This window comes from Thermobia domestica, unplaced genomic scaffold (genome assembly GCF_964235325.1).
Source record: "Thermobia domestica unplaced genomic scaffold, izTheDome1.hap1.1 HAP1_SCAFFOLD_649, whole genome shotgun sequence".
NCBI classification, from domain to species: domain Eukaryota; kingdom Metazoa; phylum Arthropoda; class Insecta; order Zygentoma; family Lepismatidae; genus Thermobia; species Thermobia domestica.
In genome coordinates this window covers 60,984-87,500 of record NW_027656359.1, presented here as the reverse complement: position 1 = coordinate 87,500, position 26,517 = coordinate 60,984, and the positions used below count along the sequence as shown (strand labels likewise).

Genomic DNA, 26,517 nt, shown 5'->3' with positions numbered 1-26,517 from the left:
GCGCAGAGGTACACTAGTTTTATTGTACTGTAGTTTGTTGGTTGTCTTAATGTTGTAAGCGCGGTGTTTTCAGATGGCGAGAAATTTCCATCGGATAATTCGGGAAATTCTTAGCATTAGCGGGAATACGGGAAATTCTGGTTGAAAATGGAAAATTCTGTAAACTTTGCTTCCTTTTCATGTCGTCTCTTTATCACTTCTTGTGTTCATCTCTTTTGATATGGATGCGGTTTTGAAGCTAAAAAGAACAAGAACAGGAAGAGAGGTTTATAAACCGAACCAAATGGGGGGAAAAATTAAATGAAATATTTGAGTTTTACGTCCCACGTTTATGCCAAAGGAGACGGTGATGATGAGTAATGAATGAAATGGTGGAATGAAGATAGTGGGAGGAAACGGAAGAACCCCGAAAAAACCCACGCACACGATGTTTGTCCACAATTATGTTCACTTGGCGGAGGCTGGGATCGAAACCGGGACCCCAAGCACAGACGTGAACGCTCTACCACTGAGCCACCGCGGCCCCTAACCAAATGGAACTAATTATTAATTACGTCAATATCCGTTTTCTAAGACAAGAAAGAAGGGGCAGAGGGTTTTTGGCCCTTTGCTTACCTTATTTGTTATGGCCAGTCATTCGCGGAATTTTAGGGTGAAGTGAAGGAAGGACATAATGCTTGCAAGTACCTAGCACATTCAAACATATACACACATTCTAATTTATATTTAAGAGCAGTGGCGGCTAATGTAAGTGTTGCAGCGTTGCGCAACGACCAAAGTATTTCAAGAAAAAAATATTATTATCAATAGTAGTAAGGAACAGAAAAAAATACTTTTTAATACTTGCATATATACACTTTAAATAACATATTTTTTACTTCTGTAACTCTCCGTTCCGTTAATCCATTTTAAAAAGCGAAAAATAATCCGTCACAGAGTCTCTAATTTACATTGTGTTGCAGCGAGCATGCAACGACCAGATTCCTTCAGCGCGGGGATTGGAGCAAATGTTAAGTCTCTTTTCCCCTATCTCAGAAGTTAAAGGGACTCGTCGTTGCAGTGCTTCTGCAACACAGCACGATTTCCAGTGAACGAGAAGGTTTTTCACGCTAAATAAGATTTCTGAATTTTCTTTCACTAGCGATTAACAAATGGAATTTGTTTTCATGAATTCATATTTTTAAATTACGGGACCATACTGAAGTAAATCAATATAATGGCAATAAAAATGTGATTGCAAAATTACAAAATAAGAAAGAAAATATCTAGTAGAGGAGAAAACAAATGAAAGTAGACCCACATTTACAAGTTAACTCTTAGCTTATATTGATAATGAAGGCTTCTTCTACAGTAATTTGTGAATCAAATATTAATAAGTCAGTATGTAGAATCGCCCCCCCCCTCTGTGGATAGTATTTTAGTATATACATATTTATTTTATAAAATAAGTATATTTTATACTCTTGGTAATTTCCACATAAAACTGTATGACAAGGAACGCCACATTGAATTTATGACTCATTAGCAATGCTCAGGGGCGTAGCCACGAGGGGTCCACCGGGTCCGGACCTCCCAAAAATTTCGAAACTTGCCTAACATTTGTAGACTTTCTTAATAAACTATACTTTTCTAACACAGAAACGATTGACGTAGGCTAAATATTTTATTTTACGCCTCATCATGTACTCTTCTTTTCTTATAAAAATAATCGTTCTATCATTTTTTTTCTAAAAATATAGGTGATAGTAAGTAAGAATTACTTATCGTCTTTTCGGGTGCAGTATAATTCAGGTTCCATATTATGTAGACGTATTGGACCTCCCTCAAATACTTTGGACCCCTCCCAGTTAATATTTCTGAATGTAAAACTGGCAATACTGTTTGTTTTGATGTTCTTTGATTTTTTTGGCTTCTCTTACATGCTGATCCTTCATCTGGCGGGTTTCGAGGTTTCCTTTCCAGAACATATCACATTGGTAGGCATTGTTTCGACTCATGTGGAAGTATATTGTGTTCATCGTGCATTGCGTAACAAGCAAGACGGATGATTTGGAATGTAGTTTTTTTTCTTTTACGCACATGTGTGTGTGTGTGTGTGTGTTGATGTATGAATATGTGACATTCGGAATTCATATACCAGTACCTATTTTGTATCAGCTGTTTTGGTTTTTAATTATTAGGTTTAATTTTATTGTGTGTGCTTTAATTCTGTAAATAACCTACAAATTCTGAATGAATTGTACACCATGACTTCTGTAAATAACTTACAAAAAACATTGACCAGCTTTCAACTGAGGAAAAATTTGCAATTAAATCTTAGACAAAACAAGCAAAGGGCAATTCAGGAAGTGTTCGAAAAAAAATCCAGTTTAAATTTACAGGATATCTTATGCAGTAGTGTTGTTTGCATCAGATACATTTCCTCAATTTATTTTAAATTTTCCTGGATAAACTGTGAATAAAGTGTGTTCAATGTACATTTTTTTATAACACTAATCTCTGCTACGAACTCTCTTCAGTCAACGCTGAAGAGGAATTCGGATCACTGTCAAGGACTGAGTTTGCTAGAATGAATCGTTCGCAATAATCTAGAAAAAATATTTAGTAAATCTACAAAGCTTTGAAATTAATATTAACAGTACCTCTGGCGTCAGCAAAAGACGAAAAGATTTTTTCAACATGAGAAAGAATTGACACTTTCAAGGAATTGAATGTCCCAAGAAAGGTTATCACCATTGGTTATGCTTTCCATCGAAAAAGACCTTACAATAAGAATACCAGAGTTCAACCAGCATGTATTAGACAGATTTGCTCCAATCAAAGAGAGGAAAATGAACTTACTAATTAGTTAAGGTGATTAATCGGATAAAATGTTCTGCATTTTTTATTTTTTTAAAAACAGAATTTTATTTAATTTAACATGTCACATAGCATTTGCATCTAAAGTTATGCTGATTAGTCAATGAGTCAACTTTATATCTTCTGTCTCTTATCGCTCGCACTGCAACACCCGAAACCACAATCCACCGGCCGCCACTGTTTAAGAGACGGAAGGATATACCGGTAACACTTGGAAGTACCTAGCACACTCATACACACACATTCAAATATATATTTAAGGTAGGGGAGGATATAATACTTTGAAGTACCTTGCACACTCACACACACACTCAAATGTATATTTATCTCTATAGGCTACCAAATAAACTACAGATAGAAAATAAAAGGGTGTTCCTATAATAGATTTCTCCTCCACAGGAAAAGATGTTCTTCTGATTGATTGTTCAGAGCTATTTAATTTTAATTTGAAGTTATTAATATAATGATTAATTAATTAATTAATGACTGATATTCTTTCTTGGCGGAAAATTTTGCAAGTGATCGGGAAATTTCAGGGCTTTGAGCGGAAAATCTCTTATTCTGAATCTGACAACACTGTTTAAGCGGCGCTGTATGTGAAGGCGGATGGACTTATCGGCGTAGAGGTACACTTGTTTTACTGTACGGACGGAACGGATCCATAGGTTGTGAAATGTACAAAAAATTTGCGTAAGTCTTTAATTTGCCCATATTATATCGAGGACAGAACCCAAACAACCCCTGAGGTGCTTCTAACCCGTTCCAGCTAGTACTACTATTACCTAGTGATGCGAAATGGGAATATTTCCGGGAGTTTTCCCTGATATATAAATTCACGGGAAGGAATTTATTTCATTTTCCATATTATCAGAAAATAATTACTTTATTTTCATTTACTATGATTTACGTTATAAATAATTTGGAGGTTTAAAGAATTAAATTCGTTGACTGTACTTTATGTAACTAATTAATAATATGATTTTTTAATTCCCATTTCTATTTGTACTAGAAAGTAACAAAATACTAAGGTCAATGTTCCGTTAAGGGCGTCTAGTAATTTCTTCGACACGATATTTGCAATTTCTTCACTTTCCTCCATTGATTTTCGTTTGATTACATAATATAACGTTAGGTAAGGTTAGTTTTGGCCCCCTTAACGGAACATGGACCAATACTAATTTATAAACGATGAAAACGAACCACTTTGTAGAGTTATCTAGAAATTCTGTAGACTTAGAGTTGAAGTACTATTTCAACCAAATGTAACTGAATGCAGTACAATTTGGTCCATTTTTACGATTTTGAATTTGGTCCGGCGATACAGCAGTAATGTACAATGTGTCCAATGATGTATCTCTGGGCTATTATTTTTTTAACCGTTAGTGTGTTTGTAGAAGAAAATATACCAACGTGAGGGTATAAAATTTACAATGTAGGAACGTGAATTTATACATGTTTATAAATCAAGTTAGGGGTTAACTTTACAATGCCTGCACCAGCTTGTATACTCACTCAGAAAAAAATAAAAAAGACTGAAAATGGGTCAAAACTACCCTAAGGTTAAGCTAACCCGTTTCTACCTCTATGTTACTTATCTCTATCTTACACTACTATACTGAAGCGTCCTACTTGTCGATGCGAAGGTGGCTCGAGTATATTAAAGTTTACTCCGAGTTAGTATTTCACGTAAAAATTTCGTACTTCATTATCCTCCAGAATTTTTCGCTCTCATCACAAAATCCTACTTAGCATAGATGAAATTCACGGAATCCACCAGAAATAATTTTGGTGCAATTTTACTATGTGAATCCAGAGATTCTAAAATCCACAGAAACATTTCGCCTGTTCTTAAATTTGCTCATTTTATGTCGAGAACAGATAGTTCCGTGTGGGGCTTCTAACCCGTTCCTACTACTACTACTACTGCTATAACTACTTATACTATCGATCTGTATAGTAAAACTGCACGAATAATTTTTTCAAACATAAATTTTTTTTATGATTTGTGTGTAAATACTCGGTACGACAAAATACCTACAATAAAAAAGAAACCAATTTGTGCTAAGGTGCCACCAAACAACACGAATGCCTTGTAAGTGATTCAGACTCTGCGAATCTCGTGCTCTGGTGTGAGTCCTAGTAATTGCATATCTTGGGAAAGATTCTTCCTCGGGTCCCCTCATTCCTACAATCAATCACTCGCAAATAATTTTCGTAAGTCCAAAGGAAATAATTTACTGCTGGTAGTTCTGTCATAGTGTGTGCAAAATTTGATCAAATCCATTGATACGTGTGAAATGCCTCTGCAGCAAAAAGATTACAGGCCGGCACGTTCACTAAATTCCTTATCCAAATTTGTGGGAATGACATTGCCAGATATATTTTCTCGCCGTTTTTGTGCTAAGACGAGATACAACCGCTATCGGACAAAAACTCCAACAGAATAGTACGGACGATTTCCGCTTCATCTAGTAACTAGATTACGATCTATGAAATCCAGGGTATAATTTAAGATTGCTAACTTCGTACAATTATAGGAAGGAAAACAAAATAAATCTGGATTGCAAACATGTTTTTATGTGTGCACACTCTCAGTATGTTCGGCCGTACGCATACGTCTTTAATACTTAGTGCCAATATGTCATTGGAAAATTAATTGTAGTAGTGATGAGTAGAGAAGTTTTCTGCCTAAGATTGAAAGAGATAGTGCGAAAGCACCTGTAACCATACTTCAGTCCGATCGGAAAAACCTCTGGGGGGAGTTTTGTGGCTTCGGGAGGAAACATTCACTGTCGTAGAAAGAGGAACTGAGATAAAGATTATCAGGCAACTATGATATAAAGTACTACCAGTCATGTCTGAGTCAAACCAATATTTGTAAAAGGAGGAAATAATATACGATTGTTTGCCTGTAAGGTAGGGAAAATCGTGCAGATTTAGTTTAGTCGATATAATTGGCGAAACAATATAATTGTTTCACTAATTTCCTTATTGTTCCCTGAGGGATTTGCGATTGTCAACATGAAAATATGTCGCTTGACCTAGATAAAGTTCTATGGGAAAACCAGAAGTAATTGTTGAAAAGTTACAATTCTTTTACGATTTGCGTATAAATACAGCTTCTGAATGTATGATGTAACAACTACAGCGCAAAAGATCACCAACCTGTGCTAGGCAGCTACTAAAAAGCACAAATGCTGAAGCAGGGCGTGTGCGGGGCTGTGTGGAAAGGGAGCAAACGTGTCAGAGTAGATGGTTATAAGCAGGGCCCGGATTTCGTTGACCTAAAATTTTCTAAAAAGTGACCTATAAAATGACACTAAAATTCCTGTAAAATGACCCTAAAATTCACAAAAGTTGACCTTAAAACTTGCAGTTTTTTAAACGTTTATTTCATTAGAACACTGATAATTTTTGAATATCTATTGGATTTTAATTAAAGTTTACACTCATTTTCAAAAGTTTTGTTTTAGTTAGTTGCAGTCAATTGATCATTTGTGTCTTTGGTTTAAAAAAAAGCAATAATATTAAAAGTAAACTTTCACCAATTTAGTAAATAGCTAAGCATTTCATATTTGAATTACAGATATATAGGCCTATATGCAGTTAAACAACATATAAACATTTTATAAGCTGTGGTACAACTAACTAACTCAGGAACTTTGCAATCGTCAGAAAATTTAGCTCATACTTTATTCAGCATTGCAGTAGATAACTGAGAACATTCTTACGATTTTATTGAATTAGCAGCCTTAATTATATACGGAGCAGCATCTGATACAAAATCAACATGGTCATACTGGACACCTTTAGGCCAAAGTAGGGATATCGATTTATCGAAAAGTCTACATATTGTAAAATGGTTGACAGATTCCAACACTTCACCAGTTACCAAAAATATTTTGCTAGGTTCGTCGGCTTTCATTGCCCCAACAATAATATTGACTATATAGCGTTCCTTCACATCACTAGTCTGTCTATAGAAACAAAAATTTTCTGAGTCCAAAGTTGCTCTCTTATTTTTCTTATTGTGCCCTCGTTACACTTCTGCATGTAATTTTTCTTAAGATTCGTTTCGTCTGGAATGGAACGACCTGTATGACGCTCCAGGATATCCCGCAATTTCACATTACTGCGTTTCCAAAGTGGAATATTTGAAGACACAAAAACTTCACACAACTCTTTTGAAAACTGAGGATTTGCCTTTACTATTCGAAGCACTCTCCACAAGTAACAACTGTGAACACTTGGTTCTATATTTGTTTTCAACTGCGTGTAAATGTTTTTCGCTTCCGATATGCTTTTGCACAGTGTATCTTTTATCTGCTTCCACTTTTACTTCACATACCTTGCAAAGTAATATTGTACCGTGCAGTGTGCGAATTAGATAATCTATATTGGGGGGGATAAAATTAGGCCAAAGGACATAGTCTGAAGGTTCAAATTTCAAAATGAGACAATAAATGCCTTACCCCCCATATATATATATATATATATATATATATATATATATATATATATATATATATGTGTGTGTGTGTGTGTGTGTGTGTGACATCTGTAATAAATAAGATATTTATTAATTTAATAAATCTACCGACAATAACTATTCACATACATATTGTCTGACATACACACACCCCACTAAACTTTTCTGAACGTGTTTTAATGTTGTACTCACTGTTGTCCCCGTAGCTCTCTAAGGTTTATTTAGTTAATAATTTGGCTCGAGCGATAGCCATGATCACAAGCATATGTTAATTTTTCCACTCATATTGAAAGCTTCCACTTTGTATTAATACATACAGGTTGCGAAAAGAAACCTACTTCAGTCTTGTGAAAACCACTAAATTTATAAGTTATTTTTTTTTTTTTAAAAAAAAAAAAGAAAATCTAGATATTAGCTTATCAAATAAGAAATGGATTGTTGCTGGTCCCGATTTCTCACATCAAGGTCAAATCGAAGGCCAAATATTTAAAATCTCTCAATTCAAATTTCGAGCTTGTGCTTCTACTTCCCGCTAAAGCTGTGCTCATCACGACTTTTTTTCTCCAAATATCGATTCCGTGATGGGCACGGAAAGTCAACACTTAAAAATTACTTTACTGTTAGGTTGAAGATGAGTTGATTCACTATGGGCTACGTTATTCAAATAAAGTAAAACATTACACTAAAGTTTTTCAGACAACATTAATTGCGTGGACAGCAAACTGTACAGCGAAAAGATGGAAAAATGAAGGGTTAACTTTAAAAAAAAAACCGCTCCAGCTGAAATGCTTATACAGACACGGACAATGACATGGAAAACCAGTCGTATTAACAAATGCTGAAACACATCTTGAATTATTCGCTTATTCACCTAAAAATCACCTTCATTAACATGTCTCCTCACTAGGAGCGTATCCCCCAGCGTGTACGTTAACATATACTTACGAGAGAATATCTATATCTCAGATTTTGAGTACAGTTTCAAAAGGTCATTTCCGTAAACTGTAAAAGCAGTGATAACTATGCTAATTATCACAAATTAAATGCAACTTTTGAGTTGCGTACACACAACCTACTAGGGAATGAAGACCATGTGGTAACAAAGAGTACACTGGAAAATGAAATAACATGTTATAACAAAAATTAAAATAAGATGATAATCGATAAAAATATAGAGGATGAATATGACATATCCGAACTTCGCCAAGTATGGTAGAAGAAGCTATTTGTTTACTTCTTCTTGGCCAACCGCTAAGAACATTTATAAATCTATATGTGGCTTTGTTATACGCAATTAGTACATTCAAATTCACAAACGATGACGAACTGAAGGGTACGAAGGTACAGTTGCAAGTAACAACCGTAGTCATAATAATATAGTTCTACTAAACAACGTTGAAAATAGTGGGTAATTAGGTGGTAAGTAGACATGACCAAAACTGAACAGTTTACATCGATCATTTCGAAATACAGCTAGAAGATTAAATTTACAAGAAATAACAAAAATCAGTGAAATTTGGAGTTATACTAAGCATAGTTTGAGGGGGAAAGCGAGCATCCCCGGTGGGGATACTTCAGCTGACTTCTTTGGGGGGGAACAAAATGTGATTGAGGGGGAAAATCCCCCTCATCCCCCCCGGTAATTCGCACCCTGGTACCGTGAGTACTAAAAACATTCACACCAAATTCAGAAACAATCTGTCTTAAATGAGAAGTTGTAGATGGTTTAGGCCTCGGCATTCTACATACTGAAAGCATCAATTCACTCTCAAGTTGAAACTAGGAAGCACACTTAAAGAATAAAAGTTTGCAAGTGTAGATTGTATATACCAGGATAATAGATAAAAACTCTGTTTAAAACCTTTGAACGTCTTCTAATCTATTTTAAGTTATTCACGTAGTCATATCCTTTGTGGTAAACAACCTACAACCATCTGCTTTGGCTACTTACGAACCCCCAGCCCTCATCAACCAGCTACATTAACTTGTTAGGAATGCAGTTTTTCCACCCCAATAATCGGGAAGCAGGAAAAAAGATCATTTAACTTCGTGTTTGTAAATCCGTATACAGTTTTCATTTTAAGATTTCCTTATGTAGAAGAAAAAGAATAAAAAGACCATAAGTGACCTAAAAGTTACTTTAAAATATTGAAAATTGACCTGAAACTTCAAAACGGCAAAAAGTGACCAAAAGTTGACCCTAAAAAAATATAGTTTTAAAACTAAGAGTTAATGAATAATGTTTTTATTTAAACTTGCCTTGTGCTATACGTAACAGAAAAAAGTTGACTTGTCAACAAGATCCGGGCCCTGGTTATAAGCGTAAACGAACTCGGTGAAGACAAGTGGGTTGATACATGTTTCAATAGCACTTGCAGTTGTTTCATACTAGTAACGCTACACTTGCAAAGATACAATACAGCGTCTGTACACCATATAGAAATACACCGCTCGTGGAAAGTAGCATCTAATAGAGCCGTTTACCATATGCATTTATTATTTGATGCGTCGTATAGCAGTTGTAATGATTACGGTACTACCCGAACACTTGTAAACCTAAAATACAACTGTATTATTTTGTATTAAATTTGGTTGCTTGCAGATATTTGTTCCTTAAAAGTATGTCTTTTCATGTCTTTCTATGCAAAGTGTTCCATTTTACTTGTAAATCTTCCAAACTGTGCACCAAAACTACACCAGCACCGAGAAAATTATTTTTTTATTCGTCATACGAAGAAAGAAACATTTAAGTTGTAAAAAAGTTATTAATATGAACAGGGATTTATTTTATTAAAGTAAGTTTATTTAAAAATTTTGGTTAAAAAGAAAGTTAACATAGTTCTGTTGCCTTTTTGTTTTACATAAGTTTTAAAAGTTATAAAATTAGTTGTTAATATATATGTCTATTGGGTAGTTCCGTGGTAAGATTTGATTGGGATTGATTTTGGTGTTTGAAATATTGAAAAACATCATTACTTCGCAAAACAAAATTACCATGCGAGCGGGTATCTATTTACGAAATGTTTCAGTTTAGTAAAATATGCCATTTACCCATGCTTATAATATGTTTCTCTTACGTTAATGTAATTTAGGTAGTGCTGGACTGTAAAAAGATTAGGAGAGAGCCCCATTACATATCTTACAAGATCTCTATAGATAGTGTAAGGTTATTCTGTGCGTCATGTTCATTTCTGGTAAGAACTCATGTTAGGATCCAACCTTAACCAGTATGTTCATGTTTCATATATCATTGCTACAAGATTGAACTCTAAACGCAAGTAGAACCAATAAACCAAAAATAACAATAAGTTACTAGGAGAAATGTAAAGAATTAAATTCTGGAGAAGCAAAAAGATAAATGGCTGGATAGAACAAGCAAATCTCCATAAAATATTACGACACGTCTTGAAAATGTTATCCATTTTCTAGTAGGAAACATGTATAGCATTGCTGTCATGTTTTATTTAAAAAATATAAGCTAGTAATATAGTAAAAGATATTTTAGTTTTGGCGTTTCCTGTGCTCATGCAACAGTGATCGTACGTTGAGTATGGGTAAATTTATTTGGAAAATAAAGAGAAAAAAAGCAAGAATCGTACCTCGATAAAATTTAATAATGTATAGGAAAATTATAATGATATGTAAGAAAGAACATATAGGCCTATGATATTTCATATGCAAATAGAAGAAAGTAATAGGTTTTCCTTTGACGAGGGATAAAATTTAAAAAAAAAATCGTACATTGGTGAGTATTTTGATATTTCTGTTCTGTATTTTTAGCATTTAGGCATATCCTTATAAGTAGTAGCAAGTTTTCGGATATTTTAAAGTACTGCTTTCAGTACTTTTTATATCCCTAGTGTGATCACAAACAATTCCAACCACTTACTTAATTTCACCTGAAGCTTCAAGTACCGTTGTCTTCTTCCTTCATTGTCCACTGCCCTCACCTGTTCTTGTTACGCCATTGTCATAAGGACCACAGTTTCTAAAGTTTAACATGCAATGACATAAATAAATATGACACTAATCTCGCCAACTAAACTGCAAAGAGGTTATTTATGATGCAGTTTCCCCTAAGACTGAAGTAGATATTCTTGGATCGAAAAATCACCAAGCAGACACCACCGGCTACACGCACCTTCTTTTCGAATAAAGTACAGTTAACGAATTTTAATTTGTTAATCCCCAAATAATTTATAATCTAGAAGTAAATGATAATAAATGAAAGTAATTAGTTATATGGTTCTTATAATTTAGAAAACAAAGTAAAGAAAGGGAAATAAATTCCCTCCCAGGTCCCAGCAATCTACCTGGGTATATGCCAGGGGATAAAACCTGGAATATCCTCATTTTTTATTTTCCGTCTCACTGGAAATAATCCTACTAGCTACCGGTGCTGGTGCCGCTTCGTCTAACCTAAGCTAACCATATTCAGTCTAACCAAACATCTCAAGGTCATTCTGTACTGTTCTTAAACAAATTGTGTGCATAGTTTCTCAACGTAACGCATAGTTATGCGAAGTGACGTAATAACTACTATTTCGATTATTTCTATTTTCCAGATACGCTAAAATTTGTATAGCATTGCTGTCATGTTTTATTTAAAAAATAAGGTAGTAATATAGTAGAAAATATTTTAGTGTAGCGTTTTCTGTGTTCATGCAACAGTGATCTACGTTGAGTATTGGTAAGTGTATTTAAAGAAAAGAGAAAGAAAGCAAGAATCGTATCTCCATAAAATGTAATAATGTATAAGAAAATTATAATGATATGGAAGAAAGAAGATATAGGCCTATGATATCTCGCATGTAAGTAGAAGAAAATAATAGGTTAGGTTTTTCTTTGACATGGGGTAAAATTTAAAAAATCGTATATTGATGAGTATTTCTGTATAGTTCTGTATTTTCGGCTTTTAGGTAGGCTATATCATTATTTTGGTATAAGTAGTAGCAAAATTTCGGATATTTTAAAGTACTGCTTTCATTACTTCTTACATTCCTAGTGTGATCACAAACAATTCCAACCACTACTAAATTTCACCTCATGCGGCCGTTACTGTTGTTTTCTTCCGGCCCGCTCATAAATATTGTTAAAGCGAATAATATTTTTCTTATTGGTTTCAGATCTATTGGTTTCTCTCGCACATTAACTGCTGAAGGTTTCAAATCTCCGACGTGAACAGTTTTGTATGACCGAAATGGCTTCACATTATTTCAACTTTGACTGTAATAAAATTGATTTAAAAACAGAAAACAATCGTATTAAAGTTGAAATGAAAACAGAAAATGAGTCATTTGAAGAATGTAATTATAAGCTATGTACTAGTAACACTAATGACCATAAAGACCCTCTTACAGTACTTGTGGAATATAAGAAACGAGAAAGTGCAACGGAAGGAGAGAATATCGCTTTAGAAAGGAATGAAGATGAAACGATATCAGATTGGAAACTAACTTCGAAAGCAATATGTTTGGTGAAACGTTTACCAACGGCTGATGTATTTGCAAGTGCCGAACGTTTTCGCAGTAACATCAGGTCAACATCTTCCGATCTTACAAACATCACAGAAGGATCAAGCAGTCACATGTATGCCACTATTGGAAACAGGAACGATGACGAAGAGGATGTTCAAGAAAAAGATAATCGAGAAGTTGGTAGCAATGCACAGGCCCTGAGGTACGTTAAATGCGTTTATTTCACCTCGGATATGTTTTGTATAAATATTTCTTTTTAACACTTGCAATACTTCGTTAAGTATTCCTTTTTCCTTTACCTTAAACTGTGTTATTGGAATCGCAAACATTTGAACACATAAATAATGCAACCTAATGCGTAGCGTTGTAAAAGGTAAAACAGTTCGGCACTGAGATAATTATGCAAAGGTAATGGTAAATTGCTATAAACCACCTTGCACCAGGGCTTGAATATCAGGATTGAATACTTACACGCTTCTGAGTAATGTCGATATTCGGTAATTCTTTTCCTATTTCAGTGAACAGTACCTCGCCGAATTATTTATATCTTTCCCCTCTCACTCAAAAAGTTTTCATGATATAAAAATCATAGTTTAATATTCATTTATATATCGGTTTTGAAACTGTAACATTAGTTTATATACAAAACAGCTTAGTAATTGAAACTACCAACTGTGGATCACACGAAGGAATTATCAAGTTTTTTTTTTTTTAAAAAAAAAGATTGTTAACGCTACAGAATCCTTTCACTTATTATGATTGCTTTAATATTGATGAATCACAAACGAACTCTTACTAGACCAACCATAAATTCACCTTTTCCTCTTTTACAAGTAGCCTATTTTATTATATTGCTCATTACCTTAAATGGTAAAAGTTCGTTTCTCAGAAGGTTATATCTTTAGATGGAGTGTCTCATAATATGCACTTGTACCGTCGATAAAGCTTATAGATAAAAGGTTTTTTCTTGTTACTTTTGTATGACATTAGCAGGCAAAATAATTTGATCTGTTAAAAAACTCCTTCATTTGTTCTTTGAACACTGACCATGTTACGGGGTCAAGTTTGCTCACTGGAAGTGTGATCACTTCCGGCATTGGGACCACTGTTTCTGTCCCAAATCGCGATAGATTCCTTCGATTTCTTGGAGTTCTGATGTGGTTCTCACTTTCCTCATTGCACTATTGTTATGCGTTTCATCTTTTCCTTTAGCCTGGGTTCATAAACATAGGATGTTTAAACTTAAAATAACCATTCTACAAATAAATGTTGACAGTTAGGTAGCCCAAGGTAAGAGAATCTAAGAGGATTACAATTCAATTGAAATCGATAGGATTTGATAACATTACAAAGAGAAGGAAGTTATGAAAACTTAACTACTCTCTTTCGACTTTTTCAAGCGAGTACGTTACTTCGATACTTCATTTTGCTTAGGCATAGACAGCAGCAATACCTATTCTATAACGAAATGTTATCAAGTTATAACTTTAGGGTTTTTTCTGTGTATTTTAATAATAAATAGTTACATAGCCGTTTAATGAGAAATATTGAAACTGGTACTTTGTAATAGTTTAATGAAATGGGGGGAAACACTCTATTAATATAATGTGTGCTGTTGTACGTTTATTTAATAAGTAAGCATTAAATTATTTCAATGATTGACTTTAAGAAATTTATTAACTCAAAATTTTAAGATTTTCAAGTAGACTACTTTTGATAGAAAGTGCGAGATAAAAAAGAGAATGAAGAACGAAAATATTTAAGACTTTCAGCTACAGTAACTGACTTGTGTAGGAAATGACTTCATTTTACCCTCACTGAAACTTTGTTTTATGCAGTTCTGATTCTTGCCTTTAGGCAAGCTATAACCAATATTCAACCTGCATATATCATAATGGCGTGATGTACTGTTACTGTAGAGGAAAGGTAGGTTATGGAATTAGCCATATAGATTCACACTCAAGATTGGAAACGAAATATGAAAGTTCTTTGTGTTTTCTTTCTTCTCACCACGTAAAACTTAATTCAATCACGTATTACATTTAAATAAATACAGATAAGAAATGTTAATATATAATGCTCATTTTCATCAAGTGTTTCTGCTGGTGACAGGTGATCCCATGGCAACACCGCCCGTTTGTTCATAGTACTGTCAGTCGAAGAGGAAATATGTGGAAGTTAATGTGATCTTGAATAAATCAACAGTCCCCGGCGAAAAGTGCTCAGTGATTAAATGTAACCTCTCATATACTGGGACTCCGGTAGACAGAGAGACAACATCAAAACTGACTAGGATTGTCGTCTGGAGAAATGCTATGGTGTTCAACATTTCCATGAATTCATATGAGTTCTTGACGTGGTGTTCACACTGTCCTTCCAGCGGTTGAATAAGAGAGGTCAGGTAGTTAGCCGGACAATAATTTGGGTTTCTAATCGCACTAAGAATGGGTCTAATTAAAATGTCAATCTTGATTACTTTCGGCAGTCCATACAGCCTTGGTGGTTGGCAATTATGTGGCGTAATTTCCGTGCGTGTTTCTTCTGGTATGTTGGTTTTCTTCAGAAGGTTGGTAATTCTACGTTCATTACTAGAGGTGGGCTCTTTCTTGAATTGTCTATAATCCGAGTCGTTGAGTAAATCCGACATCTTCTTGTAGACTTCAGTGGGTATGAGTAGTGTGGCGTTGCCTTTGTCCGCTGACAATACAGTATTGCTGGCGTCTTGACGAAGTTTCTTAATTGTTTTTGTTCTTTTTTTGTGATGATGGGTTTTGGCAATCTGGCCTTTTTTAGGGCCAAACATAAGTCCTGGCGCAATTCTGCTTCTTGTAGTGGTGGCGGATGTACTACTTATAGGAAAATTACGCCACATAATTGCCAACCACCGAGACTGTATGGACTGCCGATAGTACACAAGATTGACATTCCAATGAGAACCATTCCGAGTGCGATTGGACGCCCTACTTACCGTCTGGCTAAATATCCCACCCCTCTTCTTAAATCGCTAGTAGAACAGTATGAACACCACGTTAAGAACTCATATTTGTTTGTGGAAATATTGAAGACCATACGCATTTCTCCAGACGACATTCTACTAAGATTTGATTTGGTCTCTCTGTTTACCAGGGTCCCAGTCAAGTCACGTTACATTTACTCGGTGAGCACTTCCCATCGGTGACTGTTGATTTATTCAAGATCACATTAACTTCCACATATTTCCTGTTCGACAGACAGTACTATTAACAAACAGATGGCGTTGCCGTGGGGTCATCTCTCTCACCAGCAATGGAAAACTTTTTTATGGAAAGCTTCGAACAAAAAGCACTAGAATCAGCACCATTCGTGTTTCTAGAGATATGTTGATGATACCTTTCTCATGTAGCCACTGGAATCGTTTTTTCTTGAATTTCTCAACAATCAACACAACAACATCAAGTTTACCATGGCAATAGAAACAGAAGGCTGCATACCATTTCTGGAAATCCTCATTCGTGGCAAACCTGATGGAAGTTTGGGCCACAGTGTTTACAGAAAACTTACCCACACTGAACTTTGTCTTAATGGAAACAGCTTTCACCATAAATCACAGCAGAATAAAGTCATCAGCACCCTTGCACTTCAAGCAAGTGCCATTTCGGACCATGGGCATGAGAGATGCATGAAGCTGTTTCATCCCGTCAAATTATCCCAGGCGGACATACAGTATAACGGAAGAACAAAGAGTTTTATTTTCAGACACTAAAATTATTTCGAATATCTCAAACCACTCGGATAGGATAATTAAACAATCCCTTGCCATAGTACAAGAACCCAACAATATCAACAGGGATACAGGATTTCAACTCACCCAGACATAAAAACGAGGTATAAAGAAAGTATATATGAATACGACCAATCAGCGTCAAGCTATAGACCATCCAATCAAAGACAAGGATTATTAAACTTCTCCTATATATAGTACACACAAACAGTATATATTGTTAGTATAATCGCCCTGAAGACGAGAACGGAGAATTCTTGAAACGTCGACTCTATCGTCGGACTTCATCTGGTTGATGAGCTCCCCCGTGGCTAAGCGGTTAGCGTACGCGCCTTTGGCGTGGGAGACCCGTGTTCGATTCCCGGCGGGAGCTCATGTGTTTTGGATTCCACGTTAAACGGTAGGTCCACGTCTCATATAGCTCATATAACACGGGACGTTAAACTTAAAATCAACTCAATTCACCTGGCTGATATTCCGAGAACATCTTTATAATATTACCCGCCAGGAAAGCTTCAATTTTTATGCAATATATTTTTCTGTAATATGCGCCTCTAATACTGACTCTGAATTCTAAAAATATATTTATAACTCAAGAAATATGGATTTTCAAATGTTTAGTTTCTTCGATATTAATTCTAAAGATACAAAGTTCTGTGAACGTTAATATGCAAATTTTTCCCCCATTAATCTAGCTCTTTTCTCGTTCATTTGATTATTTTCAGTCCTGTGTCATACATTTTAACTTAGTCAGCTTCCTTGTATTATTATTAATATTAAAAGTAGTAGTAGTATACTTAAATCGATATTTATGATGATGCGAGTTTCAAGTCGTTACCGTGTACTTATTTTACACGTCTGTTATGAAATCGGTTTCTTTACTTAACACCAGAAAAATGTTTGACGTTTGTTGTGGCCACACTCTTATCCCCGGATTTAGCACCATGTCGTAAGTACTTACTTATTCATTAATAAGTGTAGAAGTCTAAATAACACAAATATTATATCACTTCTAATAGAATTCAGTAGTCCTGACAGTCGATAAAGAATATAAAGGTAAGATCATTACAGCATATTGGGTTGATCTTATTAAATGCATAATTAGTTATTCGTTCACGGACATAATCTTTACTTCAGTAGTACATACATTGTCTTATAAACAATCGGTCACACACATATATATAAATAAAGATTATAAGGCTCAAACTGTAAATAACTCATGAACACAAGATGGGGTAATTTAAATTAGCAGGATACCAAGTACGGAAGTATATTGAAAAAAATATTTGAAAATGTTTACAGATGATAGCGAGTGTAGGTAGCTTACTGTGGTCTGCAAGCTTCCTTGATACCTCCATATCAGGTGGCAACCCTTGTTTACAAGCCAACACAAGCATATTTACCCTAAATTTTGTATAGAAGTGGAACATTATACACTGCCAGAATGAATTCTGAAAGTGATTCCCTGGATAATGAAACTTCAAATAGCGACATACTAAAAAAAGCTTTTTATGCAGATGACGAAGATTTAAAAGCAAGGACTGACTGATAGAGCCTATCAGAAAAAGCCATGCACAGGAGAGGAACTTCACTGGAAATATAAACATGCAGGTAGATAACTTATCACTAAAAGTAAATGAATATTCAGGTAAATGTCTTGGTAGGAAAGATAAACCAACAAAAGAAAAAAATGATAGAGTAGATAAAGAAGTAAGAAGGAAAGTCTAACTAAACGAGTGGATGAAATAAAAGGTGAAGTGACCACACATATTCAAGAGGTGAGAACATGTTTGGAGCATAGAAAGTGAGTTAGTGAAAATTATAAGCAATATGAATAAACAAGTATGTAAGGTAACCCAATAATTATCCCAACATGATGAATCAAGTACCACTCTTTTAGTTCCTTCTTACTTCTTTATCTGCTTTATCATTTCTTTCTCTTGTTGGCTTATCTTTCCTACCAAGACATTTACCTGAATATTTATTTATTTCTTCTGCACATTTACTTTTCCTGATAAGTTACCTACCTGCATGTTTATTTTTCGACTGAGGTTCCTCTCCTGTGCATCACTTTTTCTGATATGTTACCTGGCTGTTTGCTTATTTCCTCCGTGAGATTCCTCTCTTGCACATTACTTTTTCTGATAGGCTTTATCAGTCCTTGCTTTAAATTCTTCGCCATCTGCATGAAAAGCTTTTTTAGTATGTCGCAATTTGGAACTTCATTATCCAGGGAATCACTTTTAGAATTCATTCTGGCAGTGTATTCGATAAGATAAGGGAAACTAAACACTGGCATGACAATTACGCAACAAGAATTAACCCGAGTTGAAGCAGATCATGGAGTGCTATCGCGAAAAGTATAGAAGAACTTGTCATTTATCAGGATAATATAAACGCGTGTACCCCTAATAATCATGACAGTGAAGCTAACGTTTATTGAAACTAGGTATCGCAAGTTTCAGTCGCAATTGGATTTTCTTCAGAGTTACCATGCAATACCATTACACCCTGTTTCGCGACAGTTTACCTTTGAAGGCAAACAATAGGAATTTACAGTTTTGCCGTACGGATACATCAATGCATCAGCACAACTGGTCACGGCACTCCAAACAATATTGCCAAAAGAGGAATTTACTAAAGGAGTTGGTAGATACATAGACTAAATATATATTTATCTCATGACCCCTTTGATGGACATATACAACAATGAAGAATATTATTTGCATGCTTGAAGGAAGCCAGTATTAACGTGAGCACTCTCGATTTATGTTTTTTTTTTCATTCATTTCGTATATGTAGCATAAGTCTGAATGTGCATTTGTACTTTACGGGAAAGACCTCATAAAATTAATCTGTACGCATGAATGCAATTCCTACCTTAAGAAATAACTTCTAAAACACTACGTGTAAATTTCGTGATAGAATAATTGCATATATTGTAATAGCATAGCATGTCATCATTTCCAGGCAGTGTTTCTTCCAGACCTGTTTTTTTGGGGGCACTGCCGCCCCGGAGCTCTGACACTGCTCCCTCGGATCTGAACAAATCAATACGTTTATTATATAATAGAATAATACCAGCAGTGCCTCCGGGAATACTGAGTGTGCCCCCCCGGAACATTAATTCTGAAAGAAACACTGTTTCCAGGGTACTTCAATTTGCGAGCATATTATCATACTGTAAGTAATTATTTATTATTATCCCAGATTAATAACAGTATAAAACGTCTTATTGAAGCAAGAAAAGTCATATATATATATTATTTGATGGGCTCTTCTTTCTGAATCTACAGTCGATATTCTTGTATATTAAGTTCTCAAATTAATATTTTTATTCTTATCACTTAATAAAAATTTAACAATAGTTATAAGCATCCAAGCACTGTAACTACCTACAGTAAATCGTTTATATTATCACAATAATACTAACAATATCTTTCAGTGCGGATATTTCCTTTTTATTATTATTATAATGCATACTTTCAATATCAGATACTTGTGGAAAAGAGTAAAATAAAGATATTTATTGAACTGTTGCCACGACGCCATCATAGTTGTTTTGTATTTTCCTGCAATCAACTCGGGCGCTGATTGGCTCCTGAATACTCTTGAATTGGATTGTTTAGAACAGGACCGAATCGAAATTTCTTGAATGAAACTATTGAATTCAAGGCAAAACTGACGTCAGTGCTGACCTCTTTTTCATCAAATACTCTTGAATGGTCTTGAACAAGAGTCTTGTTCAAGCTTTCTTGGATCGTCTACAAGCAGTATTAGACATACAAAATCTCTATATAATGCAACCACACTTATATACTAGCCACAAAAACCTACCTGCTTCCTCATTGGTCGGAACTAGTGCTCTCAACGGGTCTGGTCGGGTTGAAGACCGACCCGACCCATAAACCCGAATTGACTGACCCGACCCGTGATCCGATCCGATTGACCCAACCCGACCCATTTGAGATCACTATGGTCACGACACTGGGTGAACGCCAAAATGCACTCCCATTGGGAATTAAACCCGGTCCACGTGTACCGAAGTCTTACACGTTAACCACTAGCTAGATCAAGCGGGGGATTTGTATATCTTAATGAATATTTGGCACTTTTGAGATGTGGTTATTTCTTTTTATAACTCATACCAGTGTCCGACGTGGAAGAAATTTATTTTTTTCTTGCTTTAGTTGTATGTGACGAAATTTTTATTCAAGGCCAGTGTTCTCACCTGCTCGGACGGCAGGGAGTCTTCTCGAAAGGCAGCAGCAAGAGTCTCTTGGCGGAGACAAATGGAAATCGTTTAACTACAATGATAAGGGTTGAGGAAACGGGAGAACACCTGTGATTTTTTCCAAGCCTTCAACTTTCATTCCAAAATAGGTTCTTATGATTCCGGGACCCGCGCCACTTTGATTTTTCTTTCTCGGTAATTAAAACGTATTTTACAGTATATATAGTGGCAAGTAAGAATATACATAATATGAATTTTGTAATTTAAAATTTAAAAATTCAGAATGATAATTAATTATAAAGTACTACGTCATTTTCGCCAGAAATTAGGACGGATTTTCTCCAAAAGGCCATTCTTAAAAAATCTGAAAATCTGCCCGAACGATTTTTCATTGTTCCCTATGTGAATCATGCAAACAGAAATGGAGATATTTGTGTATTAAATTTTTCGCAAATTTTTAAAATATTGTGTTCCACAGGGGTCGGGTATGCAACCACGCTCGGCGTGGTAGTTCTTTTTCTTTTTTAATTTTCATCGTTTGAATGTTTCTGAACGAGTTTCCAGCTTTTTCTGAACAGGTGTGTACATTAATTTACAACATATATATAATTACAGCTACGCAACTCTACTCTAGTAAGGAAAATTGTATAGAAGCCTTTTCCCAAACTCTTTCCAATTTTAATTTATTTATTTATTTATTTATTATTTTTTATTTTTATGTATTTATTTATTTTTTGTAAGAAACTTCATTAATAGCATACGCAATTTAGATTTTGCAACTGCATTTTACTACTTTCAATAGCAATGCTCAGAAACGAACTGACCGAAGTGCAACCATGTGCACGTATATGGCACCAGTTTCTTAAATGCAAAATTCAAAATATTGTTTATTGGACAAAATAAAATGAAAGTTTTCTTAGTCCGGTTGTTAGTTGATGACCCTGGACTCAAGAAGCACTTTTTCACTTAGTTCCTTTTCTTTCTGCAAAACGTATCTCCAAACCAGTAAATCGAGGAAATACCGCATATCATTTGCACTCCCTCTTGCTGAGAGTATGAACGAATGGCAATATAAATAGATCTGGCATTCTTGTTTTTATTTCCTTGCAAAGCAGATGGTTGAAAAAAAGTAAAAAATTCTGAACCGTCTCGTGAACATGAATACAAGAAGTTTATAAACACACGAAGAGCCTTACGCATGGCAAGCCTCACCCCGTATAGAAAACACGCCCTGTTGTAAAGTGAGGAATGGGAAAAGGTTAGAAACTGATGACAAGAAAGATTCTTTTCTTTGTCTTGAAAAGCTTATGGGTGAAAAAAGTCAACATTCAGAGCCATCTATTGACGAAAAAAGCGGAGAATTGAAAACTTTTCTCCGGTAGACTGATTCTTAATGCTTAACCTTTTTAAAGTAAATCAACTATTTTTAGGTGATAGGGTAGAATATTCATTATTTTATTAAGAAAGTACCAATTAAGCTTTTTGCTTCGTTTTGTTTTTCAAGACTGGAGATATTGTAGCACACGTTGCATATGCTTTCACGCCTTTCTGCTTCAAGGCAACGTGTCTTGACGTCATAAATTTAAAAAAGATATTTTCTGTTACGCCTATTATTATTATTATTATTATTATTATTATTATTATTATTTGCCGGACCAGTGGCGTATTTACGATTTTGTTTCGGGAGGGGCTTTGCTAACTTTTGGGGGGGGCTTTGCCTGGGAATGTGAAAATTCTGCAAGATATTTCATTTTCTTTACTATACTGAGTAAGATTTCGGGTGGGGCTTAAGCCCGGAAGCCACCCCCCTAAATACGCCACTGTGCCGGACTTACATTTTGCATTCATAAGACTGAAATTTTGCACACTCGTTCAGTGCACCCCATAGCATTTTTCAGATGCTTTTTAAATCTCTGCATGAAAATAGGGGGGTTCAGAAAGGCAAACATGTGAAAAAGAGGAAATTTTTTACAAAAAATTGATTTTTTGTGATTTTCCTGCCTGAGATAAAGACATAAATAATACCGTTTGAAAGGTTTTTCTATTCTGAAAAGAATGATGTACGAACCATGGTCCTAGCATGAATAGGGATGATGCTGTAACTGCTTAACTGAATGTCTGTAATTACTCCCCCCCCCCTTCCCCGCAAAGAAACATAATTTAAAGAGTTAAGAAACATTGGGATTGATATAGGTTTACGATTGGGGATTGATTGAAAATTCAACTCCAATACTTTCACTTAAATGGTATAATTAGCATATAGTACTAATTCCTAATGCTCTTTGTTCAGTTCGCGACTTGTAATATACGGGGAGAAAGATTTGATTTAAATCAGAAGAATCGATTTAATTTTAAAAAATCAACAAAAATGTTTTTTAAAAAAGATATTATTTTATCCACCCTGCGTAAAACCGTACACCATGCTACTTAAGTAGTGATCAAAAACGAATAAATAAATAAATAAATAAATAGAAGTTGAAAATTTAGTGTGAGTTTCCTTCACTTAATACAAATTACATGTTATTCTTGCACAAAAAGTACGTCACACTAAATGTTACCTATTGTAAATTCATGAGCTCGTAAATTATGGGAATTATATTTTAGAAACAAGTTAACTTAAAGCTATCTAAAAAAAAAAAATTATATTAATTTATTTTTCTAAAATTTAATGTATGTTTCAACTACGCCGCAAATATTACACCACTTCAAAATTTAAAATGTCAAATGTTCTGTTATTACATACCATATGTTTAATTTATTTTTCGAAAATATTAATTTGTCTTCCCTGGCTGAGAACTTTGTTTACCACAGACAATCTGAAGATAGTCGTATGGTTTGTGTAGAATATTCTGTAACATCAGACTTTACAGTTGGCTCGGTAGCCGATCTTGCTAAGACATGTTTCTATGACACTTAATTTGTAAATTTGAGAAATCATTGTTACCTGGTTCAAATCCCACTGTGTTCTACTTTCCGTTTATTTCTCCTACGATCTAATTGTATAATTAGTGCATTAATTTAATTTATCTGTACCATTTAATTGTCTTTTTTTTTTTTTAAAAAAAAAAAAAAGGAATATTAAAAGTTTATGTATAGAACAAAATTTTGAGATCTCATTAAATTGTCGTGAGGCATTATAAAACCATCTAAGCAATGAAGCAGAACTTATTTGAATTTAGCAAGTATTTAGATCTCAGTCATTCTCTTTTTAAACAATTATTTATTTGCGATTGGTTACAGAAAATAAAATTACAATGATTTAGGTAGAATATATGTATTTTTGTGAAAACAATTTAGCTTGACTTGGTATTTACTTTTCTATACGCAAGTGAATTCAGCTTATGTTTGTACCGATGCTAATAAATGGTGCTAGTACAAACGTCTATCGGCTTTACTTGCTATCTGGAAAGGGTTGATGTAACTTTTTGACGGAATGCTAAATTAAGTGTATGCTCCTTTATCTACAATGCGATGTTGCCTCATAGTGGAAATCGCGCCTTCAGGCAACCATCATAAAGGTGTACAATTATATATTTTTTGCTTTATTTTTATCTGAAAAACGTTTTTAAAACACCCGATATATATATATATATATATATATATATATATATATATATATATATATATATATATATATATATATATATATATATATATAGTTATTCAGACACTTAGACTATCACTGTCACATATATGTCTGATAATTCTGAATTAACTAATAATGCCTTACACTCGTAAGTGTGTTCTCTGTTGTTCAGTCACCTGTGTGATATTACAATGAATAAGTGTAGAAATGTAAATGAAACAAATATTATATCACTTGCGTTAATAACAGTCAATTCAGTAGTTATAACAGTCAATAAAGAATATAAAGATAAGATCACTACATCATTTTGTGTTGATCATATTAAATGCACAATAAGTAGTCATTCTCGGACATAATTTCTACTTCAGTCAAATAAGATTAGTAACAAACGCGTCATTACCTATTGTTTATCAAGGCGAGATATTCATGTTTAAGGTTGACCATAAAGTAAGTGATTACTCAAAATAAAGTACATACACTTGCTTATAAACAATTAGTCACATGTTGCATAATAGTTCATCAGTAATTTGCATACTGTCAACAATAAATTTAAAGTGTGCATGTGTGTTGGAGTACAGGCCAAAATTCAATTTGTGATTTTTTTTCATTGCTGTTTCATTTGTAATTGTCCATGTGAATTCCACGCTTTTACTGGCAGTAACTTCGCAGCATCCTTCACATGAAGCGGAAAAGTATATAATTTTAAACTGTTACTAAATTTCGCTATCATTTCAGAAACAGTTTCACCCTTAAAGAATTCTTCAAGTCGGTCAAAAGTGCTTTGCACATATTTGTCTTTATTATATGGACAAACAAATGATAATTTTAGCAAAACACCTTTAACCATCTTTTGCGTATACGCGCCTGTTTATAAATGTAAACCATACACGAACATAAAAGAGCTGAAGTACAGTGATTTCTTTAATATGGATCAGATTCTGGAACTGTTACTTTCTGGTTGAATTATGTTATACATATGTGGAGAAATGCGATGATTTCGGATCCAGCGAACCACTTTTCCGTTTGATTGCAGTCAATCTAACCGTAAGGAAACAATATACCGACATATATATATATATATATATATATATATATATATATATATATATATATATATATATATATACGGTATATATATATATATATATATATGGTGAACTAAAGAAAACTCTCGCAATGACTTCAACGCTCATTGGGCCTAACGAAGATTTGATTGGATTAGATTTGAGTTAGCGTCCGGGTGGGCAGAGGCTATATGAGACGTTGATTTACAGACTAACCTTGTATCCGAACCACATAACCTCCCGTCGGGAATCCAACCTGGGTGCTCCAAGCCAATGCTTCGTATGCTAAGGCAAAATGAACGTGTTCAGTATAACTCTTCCTCATGTGAAACAAACATATAAAAAAATTACTTGGTTTAGAGGTTTGAAACAAATGGCTTGTGTTTACGTCTTTCGTTGTTTTGCGATCAGCCTTCTGGTATAGTTATCGTCCATGCTAAGCAGTGCTTGTGTGCATTATTATAGTCGTAGTTATGTGTATCTTTTCGACAAGTCCATTCATTCAGTGTTAATACTTTCACACTATCTGGTTTTGTTCCGTATTGATTTTAATCACATTTTCATATATATATCTTTCCCGACATTAGACAACAATACAAGCATCACACTACCCACAAAGGTCAGTCCATCTGATGTGATTTAGAAAAAAATAAATTAGTTGCTCGACAATTTCTGAAAATTATGAATCTACGAATTTGTTTGCTTCAGTTTTAAGACTAAAACTGTGTTTATAATATGTTTATCTGAAGCGGTTTGCCAGTGGAGGCCATGTTTGTTTTGTGGCACGCGCCTACTTTCACGATTGTAAGGGTTATCTAAAACGTTCATTATGTCAAACGTACTTGTTCGAGAAGGATAAAACCTAAAGCATTTGATTGATAATGGATTGAAGAAAAAGATAGGTTTATACCTATGTTTCTCCTTTCTATGAGAAAATTACAAGTAAACGTAAACATCAATATCGGTGCAATTTCACGTTTTGTAATGTTTTGTAAGCAGGAAGGAGTAGCATATACAGTTTGATTTAGATTGTACTATCAAAAGATAT

At 34.5% G+C, this 26,517-nt stretch overlaps 1 protein-coding gene across 1 annotated transcript in view; it reads left to right on the top strand.

The window, feature by feature from the left end:
- The first annotated feature begins 3,437 nt into the window (after nt 1–3,437).
- Nucleotides 3,438–26,517, top strand: part of LOC145677137 (uncharacterized) — a 41,484-nt gene continuing 18,404 nt past the window's right edge. Inside the window, exons 1-2 of the mRNA XM_081747783.1 lie at nt 3,438–3,549; nt 12,475–13,027. Of these exons, the coding sequence (XP_081603909.1) occupies nt 12,540–13,027 (488 nt within the window). The 5' untranslated portion in view covers nt 3,438–3,549; nt 12,475–12,539. The remainder of the gene's footprint in view (nt 3,550–12,474; nt 13,028–26,517) is intronic.